This window comes from Caretta caretta, chromosome 2 (genome assembly GCF_965140235.1).
Source record: "Caretta caretta isolate rCarCar2 chromosome 2, rCarCar1.hap1, whole genome shotgun sequence".
Lineage (NCBI taxonomy): Eukaryota > Metazoa > Chordata > Testudines > Cheloniidae > Caretta > Caretta caretta.
This window is the reverse complement of record NC_134207.1, coordinates 268,181,338-268,208,868: the sequence shown is the minus strand read 5'-3', so window position 1 is coordinate 268,208,868 and position 27,531 is coordinate 268,181,338. Positions and strand designations below refer to the sequence as shown.

The 27,531-nt window shown below is 52.0% G+C and overlaps 1 protein-coding gene across 1 annotated transcript; it reads left to right on the top strand.

Moving 5' to 3' along the window:
• Positions 1-2,030: 2,030 nt before the first annotated feature.
• Positions 2,031-10,068, top strand: LOC125633021 (zinc finger protein 688-like). Its single transcript, XM_048842145.2, has 4 exons — positions 2,031-2,443; positions 6,517-6,643; positions 7,640-7,741; positions 8,927-10,068. Exons 1-4 carry the CDS (start codon positions 2,420-2,422, stop codon positions 9,517-9,519), a joined length of 846 nt encoding a protein of 281 aa, XP_048698102.2. The 5' UTR covers positions 2,031-2,419; the 3' UTR covers positions 9,520-10,068.
• The last annotated feature ends 17,463 nt before the right edge of the window (positions 10,069-27,531 follow it).

Genomic DNA, 27,531 nt, shown 5'->3' with positions numbered 1-27,531 from the left:
CACAGGGAGGGAATATGACCAGGAATGCCTGGTGCTCTGGCTATTCATGGCTGACAAATGGCCCATAGAGGGCTGCTGCAGGCGGAGCAGCCCTAAGGGCTGCTCTAACTTGCCTGGGAAGTGAAACAATGGCTTACAGTCACTTCTTTTCATACCACAACACGACCACAAACAGGGATGGAGAACTGGGGCCTGGGTGAGGACCCCCCCTCCTCCCCACGTAGTGGGCCCAATGTGGGGAGTGGCCGGCTTTAGGGCTTCAAGCCCAGGCCCAGAGGAAGTGGGGAGGGAGCAGCAGCATCTCCAGGAAGTTTTCCTGCTGACCAAGCCTCTGGTGGCCAGAGGGAGCCTAAGCTGGAGTGGGATCTGGGCCACCCTTTGACACGGGGCCGACCTGTGTGGACGCAATGAGAACATGGCACCTGCCCTTGCATGCAGGGACTCTGCTCCCAGCACAAGCCTCCCCAGCTACTTATGCCGATGATGCCCAAGGGCTGAGCAGGGCGCAGGCTTGGTGGGGGGACGGAGTCACCTCGCACCTAGTGCAATATCAGAGTCTCCCTTACAACTTTCTCACGCGGCCGGATCAGAACCTGCTGATGGTGGAGTCAGCTGTGAAACCCCAGTGGGCTTCGCTGGAGGAAAAGCATCAAGTCCATAATTTCAGAGGGCCAAATCCTGGTTCAGGCAAAATCGCCACTGCCTTCAGTGAGAGTTTGGCCACACCCAGGCCTTCAGGGTTGGGCTTGAAAACTTCACCCAAAATCATACACAGATGCAAATTATTCCACTAGCTGAGCCCAGGCTATGAAACGATCTGGTCGGATCTGGCTGCCTGATAGGCCAACACGTCAAAGGGGTAAAAAATCCCAGGCAGCGGCAGGCTCCTTCCCTGGAATTTGAAGAGCATTTTGGCAGGTGACTTTTCCCGTTACTCTTGGTCAGCAGCTTCAGAGCCCTGACTGGAACTGTGGCCTCAGTGACACCAATGACAAAACCTCCACTGACTTCAATGGGGCCAGAACGCCAGGCAATGAGGAAATGGGCCTGTCTTAGGGCTTGGGCATCGGGTGTTGGGTTCATCACCACAAGAAGTTAGTCAAACGTCAGGTCAGTGAAGAGAACACCAGAAAGCCAGGTCACGGGGGCTGATGGTTAAGATATGAAAAACAGCGATAGTAAAGTCTTGCGCCAATATTTTCAAACCTGTGTACCAACATCTTAGACACCTAAATACATATTTAAGCTTCTAAATACAATCGGTCGGGCTTTCTGCAGAGCAAAGCACCCAGCACTCTCACTGAGAATGGGTTTGGTCCCTCTGGAAATCAGACTGCTCTCAGACAAGCTGCCTGTAAATGTATTCAGGTGCCTGACTGTGTTTGGAGACACTGGTCGTTTATCATTGGTAGGTCCCAAAGCATATTACAAGGTGGGTAAGCATCATCGGCCCTGTTTTATAGATGGGGAAACTGAGGCACTTGAAGGGTTCCTCGTAGTGCTGAGGTCTCAGAGCACCAGGGAGCTGAGGCAGGAAATGTCCGTGATTTGGCAACACTTCTAGGCCCACAACTGGAGGCCTCTGCACAATAGTGCATTGCACCCTATGGAGGTGGGGTTGAAATATGAGCTCAGGAGATCAGGGCAAATCCCTGGTCTTATCCCCAGGCTCGTTAATGTCCACACGGGGGAGATGGGATCTAGCATTTAAGTCTCATCTGAGCGATTCCCACACACTCAGATGTACCCCAAGCCGCCAGCTCAGCGCTGGCCCCATGGCCCGCTCCGGCAGAGGGGCGAGTGGGACGGGAACGGGTGCCTCTGTGGCTTCCCTCCCCTATCCAGTGTCCGGCGCTCAGCCCAGGCCCTGCTGGGAGATGTTATTTATCCCCTCTCCCCCTAGGAAGCCGGGGAGGGTCTGTGCTGGGGACTGTGGCTGGCACACGCCGCCGGCATCCCACAGCAAGACCTGGGCAGAACTACATCTCCCAGCGTCCCCCTCTAGCAGCAGCCCACAGGGCCCCTTCCTCCCAGGCTGTTACAAATGGAGATGGCTCTGATGTAGGGAGATGCCCCTCTGATTTGAGGACCATCTCGGCAAAGGGGGATTGGACCAGCCAAAGCAGTGACCCTCTGGAGCCCTGTTTGGGGTGCCCCGGCTTGACCCCCCTCACTGGCCCTGAGGGCCACTCCCTCCCCATATCCCCTGCCCTTGCTATGAGCTGTGGCAGCTAATCTTCCCCAGCCCTGTATTCATCAGCTTGTGGAGTGGGGCAGGGGGCAGCCTGCACTGGCTGATTGGGAACTTGCTTTTGCAGGCACATGAAAATGTGAGCGATGGATCCCTGCGAGGTGGACAGATCAGGGTGACGGCTGCTGACCGGCTCCCAGCCCCGGACACCTTGCGTCACCTGCCGACATGTCTGAAGGGCTCTCCCGCAAGGTAAGGGTTGGGTGTGCGGTCAGACCCGAGCAGCTTGTGGTTACTGGTCCCCTGTTGGACAGGATCAGTGCCCGGGGTTCCCTGTGGCCGTTCCCAGCCATCTAAACCGGACACCCCAAGCTCACCCAGGCCTCACCCCTGATTGAGGAGAACAGTCCCCAAGTCACCAATATGTTTATCATTGTCCCCCCCAGATCGACTAGTCCAATGGAGCAAAAAGACATGCCCCGTCTGCCTCTCTTGGCAGCTTTCAGACATTGGCAGGTGCCAGTCGATCGTGGCCCCAGCACATCACAGACCAAGGCTGGTGCTAGGCCCTGACGGGGGTAAATTAAGCAACATGTCTGACATGTCAGTAGGTATCTGATTTGAAAGTGCCTGAGGCCAGGGCTCTGGGAGTCATGGCTGATGTTCCCTGGTGTTTAATTTCCATGCTGGGCAGGGGGGTGGGGACTCGAGACCTGGCTGCATGAGCAGGAACCATTCCTCTGAACCCCCCAGCATCGCAAGGGTTAAAACAACACACGCACGCACGCACGCTCGCTCGCTCGCTCGCTCCCCATCCAGACAGCCTGAGAGACAAGACTCTTGTGTTCCCTTTGCCTGTGTTTTAAACACAAATCTCCAGCCCAGCAACAGGAGACAAAGGACCGGGTAGCTCAGGCAGCTCTGTCTATAAATCCCTAGCATAAGCTGTGCCTTTCCCTGTCTTTGTCCTATTATGGGGGTCGATTCTGCTGGGCACGGAGCCTCCCTCAACTCCCACTAGCTGCACAGAGAGCGGAGAGTGCTCAGCACCATCCGGGGGAAAGGTGCCCTTCTCAGGATCAGCCCCGTTGCCTTATACCCCAGGGACCTGACTGGCTTCTACAGAGCTGTTCTGGCCCTAGGCTTTACCTTAGGTGGGCAGCCAAGGGCAGGCTTTTCTGACCCACCTGTCCACTGGCTTCAAATGCTCATCCCTGCCTTCTCTCCCTATTGATCACTTGCCATGGAACGACAGGCATGCACATTGCTCCACAGCTCCACGCCCTTCCCTTCCCCGTTCCTCCCAGGCTGGTAGAAACAGCTTCAGTGTGTTCTGGCTCTGGGAAGGTGCCTTGAAGCCATGAGTGGGGCTTTACATGCAATAGGGACAGGGCACGTTCTCGTTAAGGTAGATCACAAACTGCGCTTTCCGTGGCCTCGTAAACATTAGACGCGGGAGGAGAGATGAAAAAGGGTGGGACTGTTCAGCTGAAAATAGAGGTGCGTGAGGGGGGGAATATGAGAGAGGTCGAAAAAACCAGGACTGGGGTGGAGAAAGCGAACATTTCCCCCTTCACACAACACAAGAACCAGGGTCACCCAATGAAATTAATGGGCACCAGGTTTAAACCAAACCAAAGGGTGTTTTTCTTCAGACAAGCCACAATTAACTTGTGGAACTCATTGCCATGGGATATTGTGAAGGTCAAAAGTATAACTGGGTTAAAAAGAAGAGTTAGATAAGTTCATAGCAGACAGATCCATCAACAGCTATTAGCCAAGATGGTCAAGGACGTAACCCCATGATCTGGGTGTCCCTAAACCTCCAACTGCCAGAAGCATCTGGCCGTGGCCACTGTGAGAGAAAGGATACTGGGCTAGACACATAGGCGCCGACTCCATGGGGAAAAAATGGTGGATGCTGAGCACCCACCAGCAGCCCCCCCATCAGCTCACTCCCACCCCACCCCCAGCACCTCCCACCGCCAGCAAGCCCCACTGATCAGCGCCTCCTCACCCAGCCTCCTGCACGCCATGATCAGCTGTTTTGCAACGTGCAGGAGACTGGGGGGATGAGGGGAGGAGCGAGGATGCGGTGCACTCGGGGGAGAGGGCGGAACTGGGCAGGAAGAGGCAGGGCAGGGTGGAGCAGGGGCAAGGAAGAGGTGGTGCAGGGGTGGGGCCTTGGGGGGAAAGGGTGGAGTGGGGGTGGGGCCTGGGGCAGAGCTGGAGGTTGAGCACCCCCCAGCACTTTGGAAAGTCAGTGCCTGTGGCTAGATGGACCATTGGTCTGACCCAGTACAGCCTTTCTTATGTTTTTAATATTCTGTTATGTAATTGAGTCCATCCATGACAATGCAAAATTGTTTCTTATTGTACATGACTGGGCAGAGCTCAGTTATCTGGATAGGGTGAAATTCACCCTGTGCAAGGGATCAGCACAAGTGGAACTTGAGTGGTGCCTAGATCTTGTAGGGCTGAAATGGGATGTAACTGGTCTTTGTGCTGGTCCCTACAGGGGGTGAATTTCACCTGTACTTTCTCACCAGTTCTGAACCTTATTCAGTTCTTGGCCTCAAAAATATCCTGTGCCAATGAGTTCCACAGATTAATTAGATGTTGCATTTTTTTAAAAAAATGCTGTCTTTGTGTCCATTGTAAATCTGTTGCCCTCTCTCGCCATCCTTTCTAAAGCGAGGTTTCTAATAGGGAAGGGATCCTCAAGGGTTATTATCATCCCGCACACTCAGATGGTGACCTCCAGACCCAAGTCCAACACTTTCCCTCTAGCAACTTGGGCATGTAGAAAAATCAGGGTAAGAGAGTGGTAAGGAGACAAGACGGAAGGAAGCTTGTTGAATGCGATCTAGTTAATGGCCAACCGGGACCTATTATTAGGCATGGAGTGAATAGGTAGGGCCAGAAGGATTCCTGTTCTAATCCCATTCACTTCACTGGAGCTATCCCAGGGGTGGATCTGACCCAGTGTTTTGCCTATCTCCATCATAGACGATAAACTTTCCAAGCTCCTCTTCCACGATGGCGGGGGGAGATACCCAGAGGGCCTCTGACAGGGAGCTAGCAATGGTGGTGAGTCGAAAGTCCAATGCGGTGCTGGGATTGTGTCTAGACAGGGGCTCTGCTCTGCTCTGCACCCGCTCCCACCTGCTTGCAGTGAGAGGGCTAAGGGGGGCAGAAGGGTCTGACGTGGCTTCCATAGCGGCAAACCCAGCATTTGGCACTGCCCGCACTGGTCAGCTGGCCATCTTTTCACGAGGCAAAAGTGGGACACGTGCAGGAGCCCCGCCCCCCTCCATGGCCCCGCCCCTGCTCCTGCTTTTCCCCTCTTGGCCCTGCCCCCTATTCCTCCTCTGGCCAGGAGAGAAGCCAGAGCTGGGCAGTGATAAGAGCCACCCAAGGCCCCACCCCTGCTCACCCCTCTCTGCCCCCTGCATCGCTCACCCACAGGGCTGGTAAAAAGGCCCTCCCACTTTGAAAAGTAATGGGGCCATGGGACCCTGGCCGGCATCCTGGCCAAATTCCAGCTCTGATCATTCTGTCTTGCCTCCCTGAATTCCCCCGGCAGCTTCAGCAGGAGACAAGATTCTTCTTACTTCCTGCCCCAGCCACAGGTCCAGACTTTTGAGTGAAATGCCCTGGAAAGTTGCCTTAGTCACCACTGTCAGTTATCTGTTTGGCAAGTTGGAAAGGCCCCTGGATGGTTCACTGCCCCACGAGCCACCGGACTGAACTAGAGGGGAACTGAAAAAAAAAATCCAGAAACCGGCAACAGCTGGGGTTTTAAAACATGCCAACAGACAAAGGCAGCAGTTAAAAAAAGCAACTCTGATTTCAGTCTGACTCATGGAGACGTGCCCAACGTCCTGCTGCCATCTCCCTCTTCTCCCCCCGTCGGGGCCAATCACGCCTCGCGCCGGCTGTTGATAGTACAGTCCTTCAGAGCACCGAGAGGCCCCAGCTGAAAGAGACTGACCCTTCCCCAAGGGACGTAGTCTCATAGACAACACAGGCCATTGATGGAAGGGGAAACAGAGGCACAGAGAGCAGAAGGGACTTGCACAAAGCGCCCAGCAAGTCAGCAGAAGACCCAGGAACACAACCCAGTTCTCCTGTATCCCAGCCCAGCCCTCTGTCCATTGAACCGTATCTTGTCTTAAAATTGGATTGTGCACTCCTGGGGACGGGACTGTGTCTCCCCATGTGTTTGTTTAGCCCCTGTCCCAGTGTGGGCCCATGCGCGGGTGGGTGCTGCTGTTCTATAAATGAGACTAATCACACCAAACGTGCACTCGTCGCTCTTTCAGGTCCCGGTGACGTTTGACGACGTTGCCATCTATTTCTCTGAGGAGGAGTGGGAGATTTTGGCAGAATGGCAGAGGGAGCTTTACAAGGAGGTGATGAAGGAGAACCTGGAGACTGTGCTTTCTCTAGGTAAGACACTCATCTGCCTTCCCTGTACCCGGTTCCTCCCTCCTGCATTACTTTGGACAGGACTTGCCGGTGTTTTGTGTTACACTGTAATGAACTGGCTGGGGTGCAGAGGTGCACACTTCCCTCTAGTGGATGAGATTAGAACTGGCCAACTGTGTGTCCTAGGCCCCATACTGCTAACAGCTAAATAAGATTGTCCTTTAGCTCAGGTAGTAGAAGATTGTGATTTCGGAGCAGGGGGAGCCATGTCATAGCATCATTTTCCTCCAGGGCAGATTGGAAGGCCCTGGAGGTTTTTCGCCTTCCTCTGTAGCATGGGGCACGGGTCACTTGCTGGAGGATTCTCTGCTCCTTGAGGTCTTCAAACTACAATTTGAGGACTTCAATAGCACAGATATAGATGTGAGGTCTTTTTTAGGAGTGGTGGGTGAAATTCTGTGGCCTGCATTGTGCAGGAGGTCAGACTAGATGATCATAATGGTCCCTTCTGGCCTAAATATCTATGAATCTATGAATCATCCCACCCCCAGATTCCAGCTGGCTGTGACAAGCAAACTAGTTAGAACAGTGAAGTCCCAGATGGCCCTGGGTCTGTTACAATGCAGGTGTAGAATTACACACTTTCCTTCTCACATTCCTCCCAGTGACATTCAAGGAAATAAAAAAATATATCGATAGCTTAACGAAATGTCCCCCAATTAAACTCCCACTGTGGCGCATAAGTGGTCAGACTGTGTGGAAGGCTTTGTGGAAGAAGGGTGTCTCAAGAAAGAGCCGGTGTCACCAACTCGCGTGATATTATCATTCATATTGTGATATTTGCTGTTCTTCTTAAAGCCCCAACTCCTGGAATCAGGTGATTACATGAGAGTCTCAGCTTTCCTTAAAAGAAAAAGTAAGTTTCTAGCCCTCCTGGTCTCGGAGAAAAGCTCTGCTGAGTTTCTCAGAGACTCCTCAATCTGAACTCTAAAGCTTGTCATCGTCTTTCTCGGGAAGGATTCCAGATCCCCAGACCTGGCATCGTGTCCCTGATGGAGCGAGGGGGAGAGGCTTGTGTCCAGTATCCCAAGGACCCTGCACCTGAGACCCACTTTGGGGGTAAGTGTATGGCTCACAAGGTTCTGTGGGCCAATCTGACGTGGGGTCCGTTTCTCTTCTCCTGAAGGTTTTGCACAGGCTACGTCGAGGTGGCCAAACTGCAGCTCTTTTACCATTAAAGTGAGGCTCACAGAGCCCCCCAAGCCTCTCCCACTCTCTGCCTACCAGACGGGGGTTGGGAGGAGAGCTCAGGGCTTCTGTCCTGCGGCGGATGGTAGGGCTAGGGGCTTCTGCCAGAGATGACTGGTGCCTGCTGAGGGGGGGCACAATTTAAAGGTTCGCCCCCCCTCCAATAGCTTGAGTCATGCCACACCAGGCATGCCCCTTCTCTTCTCCTCAGGGGGGTCTTAGCTCCCCATGGAGAGGCAACGGCAAACAGCTGGGAGCTGCAGGGAGGGGCCTCTGCTTTAGCTCTGTGGGAAGCGTCAGCCACAAAAACTGCAGCTTTCCTTGCAGCTCCCAGCTGGTTTCCGCTGCCTTTCCCCACAGCTGCAGCTCCACGTGCTGGCTCCAGCCGCTGCTGTGCAGGTCTCGCCATGTGACCGAGCAGGGCCAGCAAACCCTGGCAAATATCTGGGGGGTACGTGCCTCCATGTGCCCCCCATGCATCGCCTCTGGCTTGTGCCCCACGGGTAGGGGGGTGTCTCAGGGATTCAGCCCCGGGGAGGTGTGTCTGCTGGGGCTCGGGGCTTCAGCAGGAGCAGGGCTGAAACCCCGAGCCCCAGCAGGTGCACCCCGTCTCTCAAACTTCTGAAGGTTGTCGTACGTGGCTCGAAGGGTCAGTAAGTTTGGCCACCCCTGGGCTACTATAAAATCTGCACCCAGCATCTCAGACAAAATCCTCGTGGTGTGGAACCATGTTCCCACTGTTCCCCCTAGGACGCCCAGGGCTTGATTTGTAGTGGGACATGGTGAGCGGTACAGTGCTCTGAGAACCAAGGCCGTGACACACAAACTAGTACCAAAGGACTGGCCACACCCACAACCACCCCAATGCTGTGGTTACCCATGAACGTGTAAGACAGAGAGAGACGTCCCCAAGTGATTGACCTGCCCCCGCTGCCCAAGCGTCCTCCAGCCCCAGGACAGCGCCCCCAACAGGGCCGTTTGCACTGTGCGGACTGAGCAGTGAGGGGCGGGGGCTGGGCTGTTTCGGTGGCACCATGCTGTATTGGCACCTTTCAGGAGACGGCTTGCTAGGCCCTGACCAAGAAGCGGACGCCATCGAGCGGGTTGCGGAGCGGCCTAGAGAAGCCCCTTCTCTCCCCAGCTGTGATGCACGTGTCCAGTGGGGCTGGAGCAGCTGCAGCGAGTTGGGACCGCGGGGGCAGCCTGGGTTACTGGGCCCCTGGGGAGCTGGCTCTGGAGCTGTGCCCGACGGGCGCGAAGACACCTCCGGGCTGCAGCCGAACCGCCAGCAGAGCCAGGCAGAGGAGCAGCCGCGCCCGCGCCCCCGGGCCCGCACACGGGCGAGAAGCCCCACGCCTGCGCCCAGGGCGGGAAGAGCGTCGTCAAGCGGTGCGCACCGTGGGGGACCTTCATCCTGCGCTCCAACCTGGTGCCGCACCTGCGCACCCGCTCCGGCGAGCGCCCCTAGCGGAGTGCCCAGGGCCGGAAGGGATTCATCCGCCACTCCCAGCTCCTGCGCCCCGGGGACGGGGAGCCCCCCTGCCGCTGCCTCAAGGGCGTCCACCAGCCGACCAACCTGGCCACTCACCAGTGGACTCACCTGGCGGAGGGGGCCCTGCCGTGCAGCCAGCCGGGCCGGGCCTTGCTGAGCCCCAGGGAGAGCTGGGAGCAATGTTCCCTCTCAATTTTTGACAGGCCGTGTGCGCAGAAAATCTCTTCTGTGCAAATGGCTGTGCACGCGGTGTGTCGCCGTGTGCACGGGGTTTGGGATCTGTGTGCGCACGCACATGTGCACAGCTTGCAGGGCACGGGGCCTAGGAGGGAAGCAGCCGACGCGGTCGGAGGCTGGCGGAGCCGGCTCCTGTTCAGCCAGGCCTGCATTCCTCTGGCAACACCAACAGGGTCCTAGGTGGGCAACACTCAGCCAAGCACCGTACCTTACCCAGCAGCCAGAGCGTGGCTCGGCTGAGCACCCGCACGGGCCTCTCTGCAAACTGGTGTGAGCACACGCATGGTCCTGTCCTGCTGCTCTGATTATTGCTTTGTACTGCAGAATCATCTGGTCCTAGGCCAGGGGCTAGGCGCTGTACAACACAGAACAGAAAGGCCATCCCTGCCCCAATGAGCTTACTTCTAAGAGAGGAGAAAACAAACAGCTGCAGACAGACAGGCAGGGAGCACAGGGAAACAATAAGAAAAGGAGTACTTGTGGCACCTTAGAGACTAACCAATTTATTTGAGCATTTGAGTCTCTAAGGTGCCACAAGTACTCCTTTTCTTTTTGCGAATACAGACTAACACGGCTGTTCCTCTGAAACCTGTCATTATGCAGGGAAACAATGAGACAGTCCTGGTCAGCAGGATCAGCAGTGAGCTCGGCCCCCCCACTGCCGAACCGAACCGGTGTCAAGTTTCCTAGAGAGTTTTCCTCTCGCACAGTGTCAATACCTTCCATCTGTCTCTATCCTTTACCTCCTCCGTTGCAGCGAGCCACACACACAGGCTGGGCGTCCCTAACTTCTCTCTCTCTCTCTCTCCTTCTGGCAGTTGTAAAGCCCTCGTCACTGCAAACCCCACCGAAGGAAGGGCTCAGTCATAGTTTACCTGCATCGCCCTCTGCCTGAGCTACCAAACATTAGCCAGGCGGGGGTGCTGCTCTTTCTCCTGGGCATGTGTCTTTGAGTCCTGTTGCTCTCTGGGAGGCCGGCTGTGCACTGCAGATGCATTAGGTCCTCCAGCTGGGCTCTCCGTGTGGGCACCATAGCACTTGTTTCACAGCCTCTCTGCTGGCACCCTGCGCGTCTTTAGGTTTTGCTCACCTCACAACAAGCTACCTCAACTTGCTCAACAACCAAGCTAAAGCTACCTCAGCCCCCTTCTGTTCCCGGCATCTCTCCTTGCACATGTTCCTCTCTGTGGAGTCTTCTCTCAGCCAACGTGTCGCCAAAGGGCTACTCCCAAACACAGCACAGGCTCGGCATCAGTCCTTACCAATGGAGGACATCCAGCCCCAGGACAATATACAGCCACCGTTTCCTGGTGTGGGTGCCATCTGCACAGGACCTGCTTGGTCCGGCCAGTTCAGCTCCCCTACCCCTGCTAGGCAGGCATGTTAATCAACGGCCTCCTGTTGTTACAAGGCTGCTGTGGGAGACCCCCTCGGAGGCTAGCAGAGCGTTAGGGATCCAGCCCGCGGGCCGTAGTTTGTCCATCCCTGCCCTAGGAGGTTAGCAGAGTGTTAGGGCGTTTTCACTCACCCTTAGGACACAGGATGACAAGATGTCTCTTGGCTCCCAGCTATATGAACCTGTAATATCCAAATGCAATTGACGTCACCCATTTTACTGGGATTCTCCTCCATTTAGAATCCAAAAAGTCAGCGACAGAAGGACCTAGTTAAATCACATCATGTTTATCCCAGCGGACAACACAAAGCTGTTCCCCGTTCCATATTTTCCATGCCTTTGCCAGGCCAGTCTTCAGTGATTCCAGAGACAGGGCTTCCACTGCTGCTCTTGGGCAACCCCATGCGCTGGGTGTCCCTAAAGCTCCGACTGCCAGAAGCCGGGATTGAACAGCAGGGGATGGATCACTCAAAAATTGCCCTGTTCAGTTCACTCCCTCTGAAGCATCTGGCACTGGCCACTGTCACAAGACAGGATACTGGGCTAGATGGACCACTGGTCTGACCCAGTGTGGCCGGTCTTATGTTCTTAAACTAGTCCCCAATGTAACAGAAGTCAGTGGTAAGATGCTTGTGTCCCTAGAGCATTGAGAAGCTATCGGGGGCAGCAATGAGCACCAGTTTTCTATGCAGACCTGGCCATGCAGCCTCTGCAGAGTCAAAGACCAACACAGGGTGGGTTCCCCCATCACGCTGCTGTTCACGTCTCGCTAAGTTCTTGCCGTTTTCATGCTCTAGCTGTCCTGTAACATGGGGAGAGACACAGCCCAGGGATTAGGCCACTAGAAACAGCTGAGTTCCAGCCCTGGCGCTGACAGTGATACCTGGGGGCAAGTCACTTAACCACTCTGTACCTCCACTGCTTCCTCTGTGAAATGGGGGTGAGAAATGTCATGAAGAGCCATTAGGGTTTGTACCATGTTACCGTGCTTGGCTCAGGTCTATGAGGGACAGGGAGGGTCAATTCCACTGAAATCCACAGAGCTGCCTCAGTTTCTGGCCATAGATCATTTGGCCCTGAATCTCTGCGGTTTCAGGAAACAGAGGGAATCTTCAGTGAAATTACTAAGCGGAACGGTGTTTCAAAACTTGACATTTTTGAATTACAGGGAGTCCACACTGTGTTTACAGGCAGAAAATGCAAAATAGTCATTATTATTATGAATCATTAATACTAATAACGACAAACAGACAAAATGATGCTTGTTACATGGCTATTTGAGGAGTGCAAGGAAGGAATATTGCTTTACTTACCTCCCCCCACTTTATTTCTGGTACTAGACTGTTTGCCATGCCAACATTTCTGGGTTTCAGAGTAGCAGCCGTGTTAGTCTGTATTCGCAAAAAGAAAAGGAGGACTTGTGGCATCTTAGAGACTAACCAATTTATTTGAGCATGAGCTTCGTGAGCTACAGCTCACTGAATGCATCCGATAAAGTGAGCTGTAGCTCACAAAAGCTTATGCGCAAATAAATTGGTTAGTCTCTAAGGTGCCACAAGTCCTCCTTTCCATTTCTAGGTCTGACTCTAATGCCTCTCGTGGCAGAGGGCTGAAGTGAGGTGATGGAGCCTTTAGGACGGACCCTCTATATACTTTCCTAAGTTTAAGGCAGACACTTAGGGCCAGCATCTGAGCTCAGTATGCCAATATAAATCTGCAGTGACTCCGCCTAAGTCATCAGTCAGACCCTGAGGTCGGAAATGCCCCTCGGTCCTGTATAAGCATGTAACTATTGGGCGGCATTTCCTTCTCGTGGTATGGGAGTGTGTGTCAGTCCAGTCTGGAATCTTTTGGGCTCTGTTTTTGCGCGTGATAATGGCCCCGAACATCTGGTGGTAATTCTCTAGTAACCTGAAAGCTCTTTGGCAGCTGTACTAGTTTATCTTAAGGCAGGACCCCCTGATCCTCCCTCAAAACAGAGACGTTGCCCAAAACAGGGCAACAAAAATGATTAGGGGTCTGGAACATATGAGTTATGAGGAGAGGCTGAGGGAGCTGGGATTGTTTAGCCTGCAGAAGAGAAGAATGAGGGGGGATTTGATAGCTGTTTTCAACTACCTGAAAGGGGGTTCCAAAGAGGATGGCTCTAGACTGTTCTCAATGGTATCAGATGACAGAACGAGGAGTAATGGTCTCAAGTTACAGTGGGGGAGGTTTAGATTGGATATTAGGAAAAACTTTTTCACTATGAGGGTGGTGAAACACTGGAATGCGTTACCTAGGGAGGTGGTAGAATCTCCTTCCTTAGAGGTTTTTAAGGTCAGGCTTGACAAAGCCCTGGCTGGGATGATTTAACTGGGAATTGGTCCTGCTTTGAGCAGGGGGTTGGACTAGATGACCTTCTGGGGTCCCTTCCAACCCTTATATTCTATGATTCTATGATACGTGAACAGAACTGCAAATGCACCCGCTGCATCCCAGAATTCAATGCCGTAGCCAGTTTGCATAATGGAAAATTGCTTTATCCCGGACCCCCTGCCTTTCCATTAGCTGTTTAATCTCCTTCTCGTCCTAACCCTGTTAAGCCCCTCCACTACAACTGAATTGTGTGGCAGCCATTTTGCATTGTCACACCAGCAGTGAACATATGACATTACAGCAAGCATGTGAACGTTCAAAATGGCTGCTGCTGGGGCCTGCTCCTTTTTCCAAATCTCTGGCCATTCCGAGCCCAAGCACTGTTTGTAGAGAGAGGATCTTCTTGCTGCTTACAAAGCCAAAGGAAGGCTGGGTGGAGGGGGGAAGGGTCAGAGCTTTTGATCTCTGGGTTTAAAACTGGATGTAAATAAATATCATATGAACTCAAGTCAGGAATAAGGATGATCTGGTATTTGTGTATTTGGGGGGGGTTCTTCACTTTTTAAAGGATTATGTGTTGAGAAATGTATTGAATTGTATTTTAAATATATCTGTGTATATCTAACATCACCTAATTTCTAATATTTAAATGTCGGTGAATAATCAAGTGGTTGTTTCTATGTTGGTCATTGATGTTAATGAATTTTACTGTAAATATATCCAGGAGATAAAACTGACCAGCTACTGCTTTAAAAGGGACTTTTTCCTCCCAGTGCCTCTGCCTGGGTTTCTTTTTAATGTTCTGGTGGAGCATAAGTAATGCAAAAACCATAACTAATCATGTGTGAATGTCAGGCAAGGGATCATTACGATTTATTTTGTGCATGTGATAAACACAAATGCTTTAAATAAAAACCAAACCAGACCCAACACCCATGCTATGTTTGTCAAACTCTATGTTAAATTAAATCAAGTTTAGCAGTAGGACCCTCTCGTTCTTTTGCATTAGCTGTTATGGATATAAAATGAATGTTTAAAAAATGCAGTGTGCTTGTGTTTTATTTACAGATAGAGTTATTTACAGAAATATGAATGAATAAAGGAAACTGTTTGTTTTAAAAGCACAACATGTAATTAACCTGTGGAAGTCCCTGGCCCAAGATATCACAGAGGCTAAGAATCAAAACAGGGCTGTATATTAGCAAGCATCCACAGCTATCTAAAGGCAGATTTTTTTATGAGGGTGATAAAAGATTGCGCTTCAGGGCATAACCCAACTATTACGGGTTTAGGACAAATTTTCCTCCATAGTATGGCCACATTTTTACATACTTGTCCATTACAGGGTTTCTCTCACTCTTCTCCAAAGTATCTGGCACTGGCCGTTGTAGCTGAGAGGACACACAAGTGGACGGACCATTGGTCTGAACAGGTATGGCAATTCCTGGGTTGAGTGTCTGGGAGAAATACTCTGTAGTAAATGGTTATACTAAAGCCTCTGTCCATAGCTTGAAAGCGGACTGGTTGGTCAGAACTGATTCCCCTCTGCCTCATGAGGCTTCCTTGTCTGTTTTCTGTTAACGAACCCATCACCCGCTGGAATATATTTTCCACGTTCCATATGTAATACATGGGAGTTGGGGAAGTTCAAAGACTGAGCCAAAGTGTCAGGGGTTTTGAGCACCACAACTCACTTTGAAGGCAGCCGGCCCGCTAGCCATGTATTTCTCGTACAACAGACCTGCTGGGATCTAAGCCCTATGAAGTGCTTTGTATTTGGAGCATTAATAATTATGGGCCACAGTTTTTGCTTGCCTAACACTAACTGCCTAGGGCCTGACTTCCAGCATTGCTCAGTGCTTGCCGCATTTCCCACACTCGGTACATTTACAGACGGTCTCCTGTATTCATTCCCCGGGGTTCGACAAGACTTGGTTTCCTACAGAACCCTTTCCCACTCGCCGTATGAGGGATGGGCCTTTCTCTGGCATGGATTAGTTGGTGAATTTGAAGAAGTGGTTTCAGTCTGAACCTTTTGCCACATTCCCCACATTTATAAGGATTCACCGTTGCGTGGCTTCCCCTTTCACATTCTGCAGCCTTCGGGTCCATTTCTCTTGCAGGGTTCCTCTGACGACTTTTTGGATTTCTTCTAACTCTTGCAGGCTTTCCCCCTCTCAGAGCTTCCCATAATGGTTTCACTGGCTCTCTCTGAGGCCATTTTGAGTAGGTCTAATTGTTCAGCACATTCCCTGTGGTGGTTCTTTTTTTGGTTTGTTTATTTGGTGAACCTCTCATCTGCTGCAATAAAAAGAGGGTCAAGACATTATTATGGGAGGCATTGGTAATCCTAGAATCATAGAGATATAGGGCTGGAAGGGACCTCAAGTGGTATCTAGTCCAGCCCCTGGTGCTGAGGCAGGACCAAGTAAACCTAGTTCATCCATGACAGGTGTTCTTAAAAACCTCCATTGATGGAGATTCCACAACCGCCCTTGGAAGCCTTTTCCGGTTCTTAATTATCCTTAGAGCTAGAAAGTTTTTCCTAATATCGAACCTAAATCTCCCTTGCAGCAGATTAAGCCGATTACTTCTTGTCCTACCTTCAGGAGACCTGAAGAACAATTACTCACTGTCCTCTTTATAACAGCCGTGAACATATTTAAAGACTTATCAGGTCCCCCTCAGTCTTCTTTTCTTTAAGACTAAATATATCCTGTTTTTTAAAACCTTCCTTCACAGGTCATGGGTTTTCTAAACCTTTGATAATTTTTGTTGCTCTCCTCTGGATTCTCTCCAGTTTGACCACATCTTTCTTAAACTGTGGCACCCAAAACTGGACACAGTTCTCCAGCTGGTGTCTCTCCAATGCTGAGGACAGCAGGACAATGGGTCTTACCTCTGACACTCCTGCTAATACACCCCAGAATGATATTAGACTAACCCCCACCATGCCTAGTCACCCCTGGCTCCCCCAGTACCCCTGTCCCCACTGGCTCCACCAACACCCCCTGCTGTCCCCGCTTCTGAGGCTCCTGCCTCCCCCAAGCATGCTGCTAGGGACCCTAATGGGAAGTCAATGACTACTGCTCACCAGTGAAATAGCACACACTGAGCTGCAGAAAACAGGGCTGGTACCTAGCCTACCCGGTGGGCAACCTCCGATAGCCTTGGTCACCCTGCACACAAGTCTCTGGGATGAAATAGCCCCGAGGCTGCTCAGACTCACACCAGTGTGTTATGGGAAAAAGGCTACTTGTGAAAACCGCTGGACTGCAGTTTTGGAGGGACAGAGCGAGATTCACCCGCATCACTCCAGCTGGCTGCCTGCAGCCATGCCCTGCAGCCTGGTCCATGCTGGAGCATCCCGCCCTCCCAATGGGGCGAGAGTTACACCTGCCAATGCACAATATACCTAGACCCCAAAACGTATGACGCCGCCTAATCTCAGGGGTTCTGTGCCCCCCCCGCTCCAAGCCAGCAGCATTTGGGAGTCAACGGAGATTTTAGCATCCGTGTAAAAGGCTTTCGGAGCCCCAGTTTGGTCTCTCTAGGAAATCTCTGCAGTGTCACACACTGCCAGGAACGCGAGGGGAAAGTGTCCAGGGGATGGACTTTTATTCCCCCTTCAGTGTGTCACTGCACAGAAGCAAACACACCAGCTTCCTACCTGAGCAGGGCCTCTGGGCATCTCACAGTCTGACTCCCCTTCACATCTGCCAGCTGCAGCTTTCGTTTCTCGGCTGGAACTCCCGGAGCTTTAGTGCTGCAGGTCTCGCCCCCTCCAGCATGCACCCCTGCTCCGGCTGCTGGAGGGAACAGGGGTGTGAACTAGAATCAGTGACTGACTGGGAGGGGAGACGACTGGAGCAAGGCTGCTTGGCTGGGGGTGATTGGTGAGTGGACCCCCTGGGAGAGTTAAAGGCTGAGGAAAGCAGGTGCAGCTTTTCTTTAATAACGAACCAGTGAGATCTTCCCCCTGTGGAAACACCCCTTAGAGGGGCCTTTGTGGAGGAAACAGCCACTGAGATCCCCTTCCCCTCCCCCCACATCAGTCCACAGGGTGTGCCTTTCCCATGGAATAGGCTGGGGGGTTCGCTCCACAGCCCCACAGATTCTAGGGGATGCACATGAGGTCGGGGTCAGCTGCATGGAGTCCCTGCACCTGAATGGGACTTCAGCACATGCTTAAAGTTAAGCATGTCATGAATTGCTTTGCGGACGTAGGGCACAAATTCCCAACGCCCCCATCCTTCCACTGCTGCACATGGGCCCCGGGACATGGGGTTAGCATAGAATGGGGGGCGGGGGCCGTCTTGCTAAAATATTGGCAGCACCTCACTGCCTAGCTCCTGTTGCCATCTCACTTCTTAGAGCTGGATCAAAGTCCCGTTCGACTCGACGGCAAGAGTCCCTTTGAACGGAGCGGTGCTGGAACGGGCCCTTCGAGTGAAGGATTTCAGCAGCCCAGCTCACGTCGGTGTGATTTCTTTCCTGCATGGCCAGGTTTGGGGTAATGTTCTGTTCTTCACTATACCAGTCAGCCCTGATGTAGAGCTCCCCTTTCTGGAACACAGTGTGCGCTGTTTGGCACAGTCCAGCTCGGTCTCGGCCCCTTTGACAGGTCAGGCAGCATTCAATCAACTCTCCAGAAACGAGCAGGGCACGGGTGTGTGTATGGCCAAATAACCCTGTTAGTCCGGACTCCTTGTTGTTTTTGTGGATACAGACTAACATGGTTTCAGAGGAACAGCCGTGTTAGTCTGTATTCGCAAAAAGAAAAGGAGTACTGGTGGCACCTTAGAGACTAACCAATTTATTTGAGCATGAGCTTTCGTGAGCTACAGCTCACTTCATCAGATGTGGCTACCCCTCTGATCCTCGGCATCCAAGACGGATGGCTATCCAATTCATTTCCTTTGCTCTTCGGACTTTGAAGCTGTCCTGCCTTGTTAGTTTTGTGATTCCAGTTCTTCTGAGGGAGCCAGTGCCAGATAGCAAGGGGGGCTGCTCTCTGCCTTGATTGCTCTAATTTAGGACTTGTCTACATGGCAGTCCAGACCACGTGGGTGTGAACTGTAGGGCGCTCTGATGTGTCGCACTTTAACTGCCTGTTGTGTTAATTTAGATGGAATGAAGAGGTCCAAAGGGTCCAAGGTGTCAGGGTGGCCCTCTCACTGTCCAGCATGAAACAAGGCTCAGGGCTTGGGGTGACACTGCCTTAAGGAAATCGTCCCCGAGAGAACTGCACGGATGTAGTAACAATGGTGCAAATGGCCCAGGCACTGGGTTAGTACGGAGTCAGGCTTAGGCCAGTGCCGCTTAATCTGCTAACAGAACCAAGTTCGTTCCACTGGTTGGATTGGTCCAGCGCCTCTACGTGAGGGGATTGCCGTGGCTGAGCTACACGGATGTAGCTACAGCAGGGCCAATGTCCTTCGTGCAGACAGGGCCTAAGGGAAATCGCGTCTAAGGCTATGTCTACACTATGGAGCCTGTGCCTGCTAGTGTAGACACAGCCTACGCCGACAGAAGGAGTTTATCTGCCAGTGTAGGAACAAAACCGCCCTGAGGGATGTAGCCTTAACCGCCCTAAACCCCCCTCGCTGCAATTTAAGCCCATTGCTTCTTGTACTATACTCGGAGCTTAAGAAAAACTATTTTTCTTCCTCGTCCTTGTAACAACCTTTTATGTACCTGAAAACGGTTATCATGTCCCCTCTCAGTCTTCACTTCTCCAAACTAAACAAACCCAATTATTTCAATCTTCCCTCATAGGTCATGTTTTCTAGACCTTTAATCATTTTTGTTGCTCTTCTCTGGACTCTCTCCAATTTGTCCACATCCTTCCTGAAATGTGGTGCCCAGAACTGGACACAATACTCCAGTTGAGACCTAATCAGCATGGAGCAAAGCGGAAGAATTACTTCTCATGTCTTGCTTACAACACTCCTGCTAATACATCCCAGAATGAGGTTTGCTTTTTTTGCAACAGCATTACACTGTTGACTCATATTTAGCTTGTGGTCCACTATGACCCCCCAGATCCCTTTCTGCAGTACTCCTTCCTAGGCAGTCGTTTCCCATTTTGTGCGTGTGCAACTAATTGTTCCTTCCTAAGTGGAGGACTTTGCACTTGTCCTTATTGAATTTCATCCTATTTTCTTCAGACCATTTCTCCAGATCATTTTGAATTTTAATCCTATCGTCCAAAGCACGTGCAACCCCTCCCAGCTTGGTATTGTCCGCAAACTTTATAAGTGTACTCTCTATGCCATTATCTAAATCATTGATGAAGATATTGAACAGAACCAATCCCTGCAGGACCACACTCATTATGGCCTTCCAGCATGACTGCGAACGACTGATAACTGTTCGCGGGGAATATTTTCCCAACAGTTTTGCACCCACCTTATAGTAGCTCCATCTAGGTTGTATTTCCCTAGTTGGTTTATGAGAAGGTCAAGTGAGACAGTATCAAAAGCCTTACTAAAGTCAAGATTATCACATCTACCGCTTCCCCCCCAACCACAAGGCTTCTTACCCTGTCAAAGAATAGTATCACTGTACTATAAAAGGAAAGAACACAAACCGTGTCAATAGTAAGCTTATGAAATGCATAGAGGCGTCTGTTTCCAGCAGTTGACAGACGACACACGGATAAGGACATGCAGGGCGTTGGGATGGGGCTGAGACTGTCTTTGCTTTAGATTGTAATACAATTTTCAATGCCTTAGGACACCCCATATTGCCTTTCATGGTCCTCCTCTCCCTCCTGGGGGGACTGTGAGCTATCAGCTGATGAACAATGCATTACAAAATGCAGTTTTTAAATTTCAAAAGCAATCAAACTCCACAGGGCAGGGCCTGTTTGTTAAGCTGTGTCTGTACAATGGGGCACTCTCTCTAGTGAGGTCTCTGAGCACAGCTGCAATCTAAAATTACTAAAATAACAAAAACATTGAATAATAAACTGTATGTAGTCTTCACAGAGTACTCAAGTCCTAAGTTTAGCTTTGGCCTTCCTGATGGCGGAAGATAGACTCACACAGAGCACAGGATTTCAAAGGGTCACATTTCTTTTTGTTGTTGGCTTTTAAAATGGATTTAATGCTGACAAAAGGTCAGTGTGATGGGTTGGACCCCCCTTTCGGGGTGCCACCCGATGTGCTGGGGTCCCACTGAGCCAACCCTTTCCACCTGCCTGGGTTTCCTCACCCTGTTCTTCCTAATGACCCATCAAGGCTGATTGCTTACTGTCTGGTGGGCGTTTCCCAAGTACACCCACAGTTGTAATCGTTACATAGACAATATTCCTAACTTCAGATACGGAAATGATACACGCCTACCACTTGGATAAACACATTCAGTAAATCGCAACCTTTCCATTGATACTGCACATGACCCATCTTGCATAGAACATACCTTAGTTATGCCACAATCACATCCTAACAATATTTCTATGAAGAATATGGGGGGGGGGGGGGTAACGTCACAGCCAGATTTTTGTTCCTCTCGTTCTCCCAGAGCTGATTTCAGAGCCAGATCTGAACAGCGGTCCACGAGGAACCAGACTGAAACCCACTAAGTCGGGGCGGGCAAACTTTTTGGCCCGAGGGCCACATCTGGGTATGGAAATTGTATGGTGGGCCGTGACTGCTCATGATATTGGTGGTTGGGGTGCGGGAAGGCTCTGGCTGGGGTACGGGCTCTGGGTTGGGGCTGGGGATAAGGGGTTCGGAGGGGGATCAGGGCTGGGGCAGAGGTGCGGGAGGGGGTCGGGGAGCAGGCTCCAGGCAGCACTTACCTCAAGCAGCTCCCAGAAACAGCGGCACGTCCCCCGTCCGACCCCTAAGCGGAGGTGCAGCCGGGCATCTCTGTGCGCTGCTCTGTCCGCGGGCGCCACCCCTGCAGTTCCCATTGGTTGTGGTTCCCGGCCAATGGGAGCTGCGGGGGCAGTGCGCGGAGCCCCCTGGCTGCCCCTACACATAGGAGCCAGAGCGGGAACATGCCGCTGCTTCCGGGAACCATGCAGAGTGGGGCAAGACCCCAACCCCGCTTCCCAGCATCTGGGGCGGGGCTGGGAACCAGCTGGTGCAGCAGCTATCACAAGCCATGGGCAAATACTAAGAGCAGCCCCCGAGCTGCTTCTGCCGCTGGGCTTGTGAGCTGGTCCGTTGATCCTTCCATTCGATCAGGCACTCTGCTACCCGTTCGGTGGCCGGGAGACTGGCTCTGCTGCAGGCCCCGACTGGTGATGCTAGCAAAGGTAACGAGGCCCTGCTTGCTGGCATGGCCCTCCCTGCACTGGGCACAGTGGTACGGTCTCTGCCCGCTCCGTGCATGCTGAGAGAGCAGCTGGCAGTGAAGCTTTCCCAATGGCCGGTGAAAGCCCTGTGCCAGCCCCCGCGCACCCCCTGGTGGCCAATCAGAATCACAGAATCACAGACTATCAGGGTTGGAAGGGACCCCAGAAGGTCATCTAGTCCCACCCCCTGCTCAGAGCAGGACCAATTCCCAGTTAAATCATCCCAGCCGGGGCTTTGTCAAGCCTGACCTTAAAAACCTCTAAGGAAGGAGATTCCACCACCTCCCTAGGTAACGCATTCCAGTGTTTCACCACCCTCTCAGTGAAAAAGTTTTTCCTAATATCCAATCTAAACCTCCCCCACTGCAACTTGAGACCATTACTCCTCGTTCTGTCATCTGCTACCATTGAGAACAGTCTAGAGCCATCCTCTTTGGAACCCCCTTTCAGGTAGTTGAAAGCAGCTATCAAATCCCCCCTCATTCTTCTCTTCTGCAGGCTAAACAATCCCAGCTCCCTCAGCCTCTCCTCATAACTCAATTGTGGCACTGCAGGTGCACTCTGCCTTCATTTCCCCAGATGGGTTGTCAATAAATTCACTGTCTAGGATCCAGACAAGGGGAAGCTAAAACAAACTAAGTCCCCTTTGGTGAGGCCTCAGCAAAGGACCCGTTGTAACAACAGCTCATCAGGCCCTTAGCTCAGAGCTCCTAAAGTTTCTAGGCCCAGTAAGACCAGACCCCAGGCCAGGAGCCAAAGAGAAAAACTGCCCACTACACCTTGCATGGCTTCCAGTCTGCTCTCCTGCTCCTGTTTACACAATCCAGCCCCAGGGCAGGGCAGAGACCTGTTTTATTACCCCCAGGCTGTCTTGGCAGGGGTAGCACGCTCCTTCACAGGCCCCTCTCCCGTGCGATCCCTGCCATGTATGCTCAGGGCGCTCTGGGAGGCAAAGCCTTTCCCACATTCATGTATCTGGTTCCTCTCCAGCGCGGCTCCGCTGATGATTTGTCAGATGCAGCTTCTGAACGTAGCTCTTCCCACACCCGGCGCACCCGTGTGGCCACTCTCCGGAGCAGATGCGCCGGTACAGACGCAGGAGCGGCGGCTCTTCCCACACTCCGTACCTTGGTATCTGTCTCCCACATGGAGGCCAGGATACCTGGCCAGGTAGTCCTCTGAACTCTAACCCCGCTCTCTCCTTTGTTGCATCCATGTCGCCTTTCGTCCTTGGGGGTCCTCCCAAGCGCACAGAGGCAGCGCTTGGAATGGCAGCTCTTACCATACCCGGAGCATTGGGCTGGATCCTGCCCTCCGTGACTTCAGGTGCTGGACAAAGAGCTCCTGAAAGCAGGTCTCTTGCCGCAGTCGGGACACCGGTACCTGTGTGGAACTCCTGTTGCGTAGCCAGGAAGAAAGCCTTTCCCTTGGAGATCTCTCCCCTATGTGGGTTCTCTGATGCCCATCAGGTATGGACTTGTACACAAAGCTCTGCACTGGGAACATGTAAACGGCTATTTGACCCTGTGCTTTATCTGATAGATGCACAGATAATCCTCACAAATGAAGCTTTTCCCCACACTCGGGGCACTGGAGGGTATCCTGTCCATGATGGGTTTTCAGGTGTTTGGTAAGGTGACATTTGTACGCTTCTCTTGCTCCTCGCCTGCATGTGTGATCTGATGGGCCCAGAGACCATTCTTAGCATCCAGGCTCTTCCCACACACCGTGCATGCAAACAGTCTCTCTCCCCGTGACATTGCTGGTGTTTGCGCCGATAACTCTTAGAGATGAAGCTCCAACCATACTCTGTACACGTATGTTCCCCGACATGAGATCTCTGGTGCAACGAAAGATAATGCCGGGAACTTTAGCAGTTACCACACACTGGACATTTATAGGCTTCCTTTGTGTAGTGAAGTCTCTGGTGCAACAGGATTTAAACTTTTCCCGCATTTAGAGGCTTTGTGTAGTGGCTCCCCTTGGGGACAAACTGGGTGGGATTACGGGGTTTGTTGGAATGTGAATGTTTGCCCACTCTGGAAGGGCTCTTCCCTTCAGCGAATTCTCTGCTGTGCCTTCAGGTATTACTTGGAGCTAAAGGTTTTACCACACTCGCTCCATTTGCTCTCCCCTGTGTGGGATGTATAGTGCAGTTGAAGGTAATGCTTACAAAGGTAATTCTTCTCACACACCATGCATTTATGCACAATCTCCTCCTGCAGGTGACTTTTCTCATTCATGGAGAGATCACTCTTTAATCAAATACACTATATCCACCGGATCACCCTTGTCCTCAAAGAATCCTACTAGATTGGTGAGGCATGATTTCCCTTTACAAAAGCCATGTTGACTCTTCCCCAACAGATAGTGTTTATGTGTCGGATAATTCTGTTCTTTACTATAGTTTCAATCAATTTGCCTAGTACTGAAGTTAGGCTTACTGGCCTGTAATTACCAGAATCACCTCTGGAGACTGTTTTTTTAAATCAGTATTACATTAATTACCCTTCAGTCATCTGCTACAGAATCCAATTTAAGCGATAGGTTACATATTACAGTTAGTAGTTCTGCAATTTCATATCTGAGTTCCTTCAGAACTCAAGTGAATACCATCCGGTCGATAAATGCAAAGTTATGCACATTGGAAAACATACAAAATGATGGGGTCTAAATTAGCAGTTACCACTCAAGAAAGAGACCGTGGAGTCATCATGGATCGTTCTTTGAAAACATCCGTGCAATGTGCAGTGGCAGTCAAAAAAGCGAACAGACTGTTAGGAATCATTAGGAAAAGGCTAGAAACAGAAAGGATCATATTGCCTCTATATAAATCCATGGTACACCCACACTTTGAATACGGCATGCAGTTCTGGTCGCCCCATCTCAAAAAAGATCCATTAGAACTGGAAAAACTACAGAGAAAAACAACAAAATGATTAGGGGTATTGAACAGCTTTTATATGAGGAGAGATTAAAAAGACGAACTGTTCATCTTAGAAAAGAGACAACTGAGGGGGGATATGATAGAGGTCTATAAAATCCTGACTGGTGTAGAGAAAGTAAGTGTTATTTACCCCTTCACATAACACAAACATTAAGGGTCACCCAATGAAATTAACAGGCAGCAGGTTTTAAACAAACAAAAGGAAGTACTTCTTTACACAACATCCAGTCAACCTGTGGAACTCATTGCCATGTGATGTTGTGAAGGCCAAAACTATAAGTGAGTTCAAAACAGAAGTAGGTAAGTTCCTGGAGCAGTGGTCCCCAACCATTCTGTGGAAATAGAACATTCCTATTCCCAACAGACTGTGGTGGGCGCCAAACACCCCGCTGCCCAAATGCCGCCGAGAACTGGCAGCGGAGAGAAACCTTGCTGCCGAAATGCCACCGAGAAACGGCAACGCTTCTTGGCCGCCTTTTGGCGGGTGGTTCTCAGGTGGCCGCGCTTGGCGACAGCATTTCGGCAGCACGGTGTCCTGCGGGTGCACACAAGTGCCCCGGCGGGCACCATTGCACCTGCAGGCACCGCACTGGGGACAGGTCCATTAATGGCTATTAGCCCAGATGGTCAGAGATGCAACCCCATGCTCTAGCTGTTCCTAAGCCTCTGACTGCCAGAAGCTGGGAGTGGATGACAGGGGATGGATCACTTGATAAATTGACTGTTCTGTTCATTCTCTCTGAAGCATCTGGCCACTGTCAGAGACAGGATACTGGGCTAGATGGACCATTGGTCTGACCAAGTATGGCTGTTCTTATGTAATTACATAGATAAATTACTCCTTACCGAGTAAGATCAATGCTTCACAGAGCTCCCTCATCACCTCTTGGTATAGCTCCTGCCATTCTTCTAAAATCCCCCACTCCTCCTGGGAGAAATAGACTCTGAAATCCTCAGAAGCCAGGAGTGGAAGATGGGGGACATCACTCGATAATTGCCCTGTTCTGGTCATTCCCTCTGAAGCACCTGGCACTGGCCACTGTCAGAAGACAGGATATTGGGCTAGATGGACCTTTGGTCTGACCCTCTATGGCCATTCTTATGGTCTTTAGTGGTGAAGGGCTGACCCACTGCTAGAGAGCAGGAGAGAAAGGGGGCTGTGTCTGCCCTGTGCCACAGAGCTGTAAAGTATCACATTATAAAAGAGGCAGGGGAGTGCTCTGGTCCCTGTTTAGCCAAACTCCACATTTCATACTCAATCATTCCTCAGAGCTCAGCTCCTCCAGCCCCCAGGTTATTAGAGCTGCATTTCTCTGAAAGCCTTCCAGTTTAGCAGTGTCCGCACTGCCATGCGTAAAGCTGGCCACAGGACTCCATGAGCAGCCAAGGCAGGGCCAGACCCACCCCTGCTGCAGGAGGGGCCACGTTCCCATACGCACCTCAATATTGCAATGCTGCTCTTAACAACTGGTTCCAGGAACACCCACGTAGGGCCCCACAAAGAGCAAACCACGCAGACCAGGGAAGGGGGAAAGATCAGGGTGGATACTGGCCATGTCAAGCAGTGTGATTTGGTGACTCAGATCAGCCTGTTTTGCAGCCATTATCACATTGCAAACTCGGGTCTCATTTGCTTCCTGCTGCCTACCCTACATCCCATTCAGTCATTGCTGCTTCCTAGATTTCTCCCTCCCATTGGATCGTTTTTCCCCAGATGCGTCAGCTGCATTTTCCCAAGTGCCTGTCACACACAGGCTCAGTCTACGCTACAAAGTTCTGGAAGCAGAGCTATGTTGGCTAGGAGTGCCGGGGTGGGGGGGACCCCATACCCCCTAGCTATGCTGGCAAAACCCCCAGCGTAGATGCAACGATCAACCGTTTCTGGCAGCAGAGCTCATACGCATTGCTGCTGTAGCCACATTGGTCCCGGGATACTAGAGAGAAACTGGGTGAGGTCAGATCTTTCACTGGACCAACTTCTGTTGGGAACAGAAACAAGGTTTCAGCCGTGACAAGCTCGGAAGCGTGTCTCTCCCCCCAACAGAAGATGGTCCAGTGAAAGATATGACGTCCCCCGCCTTGTCCTGGCCTAGCGAACGGCGTTCAGGGACATGGGGTACCTGTTGGTAGGAAAAAAAAAATCTCCCTCCATTAGGGGGCTCTGCCGGCACAGCATAGCACAAGGGTCCCCAACACAGTGCCCGCGGGTGCAATGTTCTGGGTCTGCGCATGAGAGGGACACCAGAAAGGATGGCTAGTGGGTTCCCTTTTTTCCCCATTTCTCCTCCTCCCCTTGCCTCCACCCTGCAGACTATTGCACGATTACCACGGCAGGCCCACCTTAGAGCACCCTCTGCAGGCAAACTTCCCTGGCACAAAGGGCAGCCGGGCAGCCCGTGGCGGCTCACCGCTGGGAAGAACGCCGCTCCCAGCCTACCAAGGTGGAGTGACCGCAGCCTCAGCAATGCCCACCGTGGTGGGAGTGCTCGTGTGGACAAGGTGCCTGCGGCTGCCAGCTTCTGGTCCCCATGTCACCGAGAGTTAGGCCCGGCTGGGCAACGTGCGCCCATGTAGCTGCAAAGGTGCAAACCCCTAACGCAGAAGGGCTGCAGCTGTTCCAAATGGGACTCGCCCCAGCACTGCACCAGGGCAGCGTCCCTGCAGGAGGGGGCTGCAGTTCTCCTGAGCACGGCAACCTTTGCACCGGCATGCAGGGCGCTCCCAGGCGCCCAAAGGCCAGAGAAACACGTGAGCTGCAAATTCAGCCGGCTGCGTCATCCACGCAGCTCCACTTCCCCCGACGCCACTGCCCGGTTCTTTCTTCACGCCAGTGCTGGCTCCCCAGTGCCGACAGCCCTGCTGTGAGAACAGGAGAGAGCTGCCCGAATTGCCTTTGGCTTGGGGAGAAAAAAAGGCCTAGTCC

Excerpts from the sequence above, each read along its gene's own strand:
- LOC125633021 (XM_048842145.2), top strand. The coding sequence starts at position 2,420 with ATGTCTGAAGGGCTCTCCCGCAAG. Across the intron at positions 6,644-7,639 it reads GGAGACTGTGCTTTCTCTAG|GATTCCAGATCCCCAGACCT; the intron begins GTAAGACACTCA and ends TTTCTCGGGAAG. Across the intron at positions 7,742-8,926 it reads ACCTGAGACCCACTTTGGGG|GAGACGGCTTGCTAGGCCCT; the intron begins GTAAGTGTATGG and ends GGCACCTTTCAG.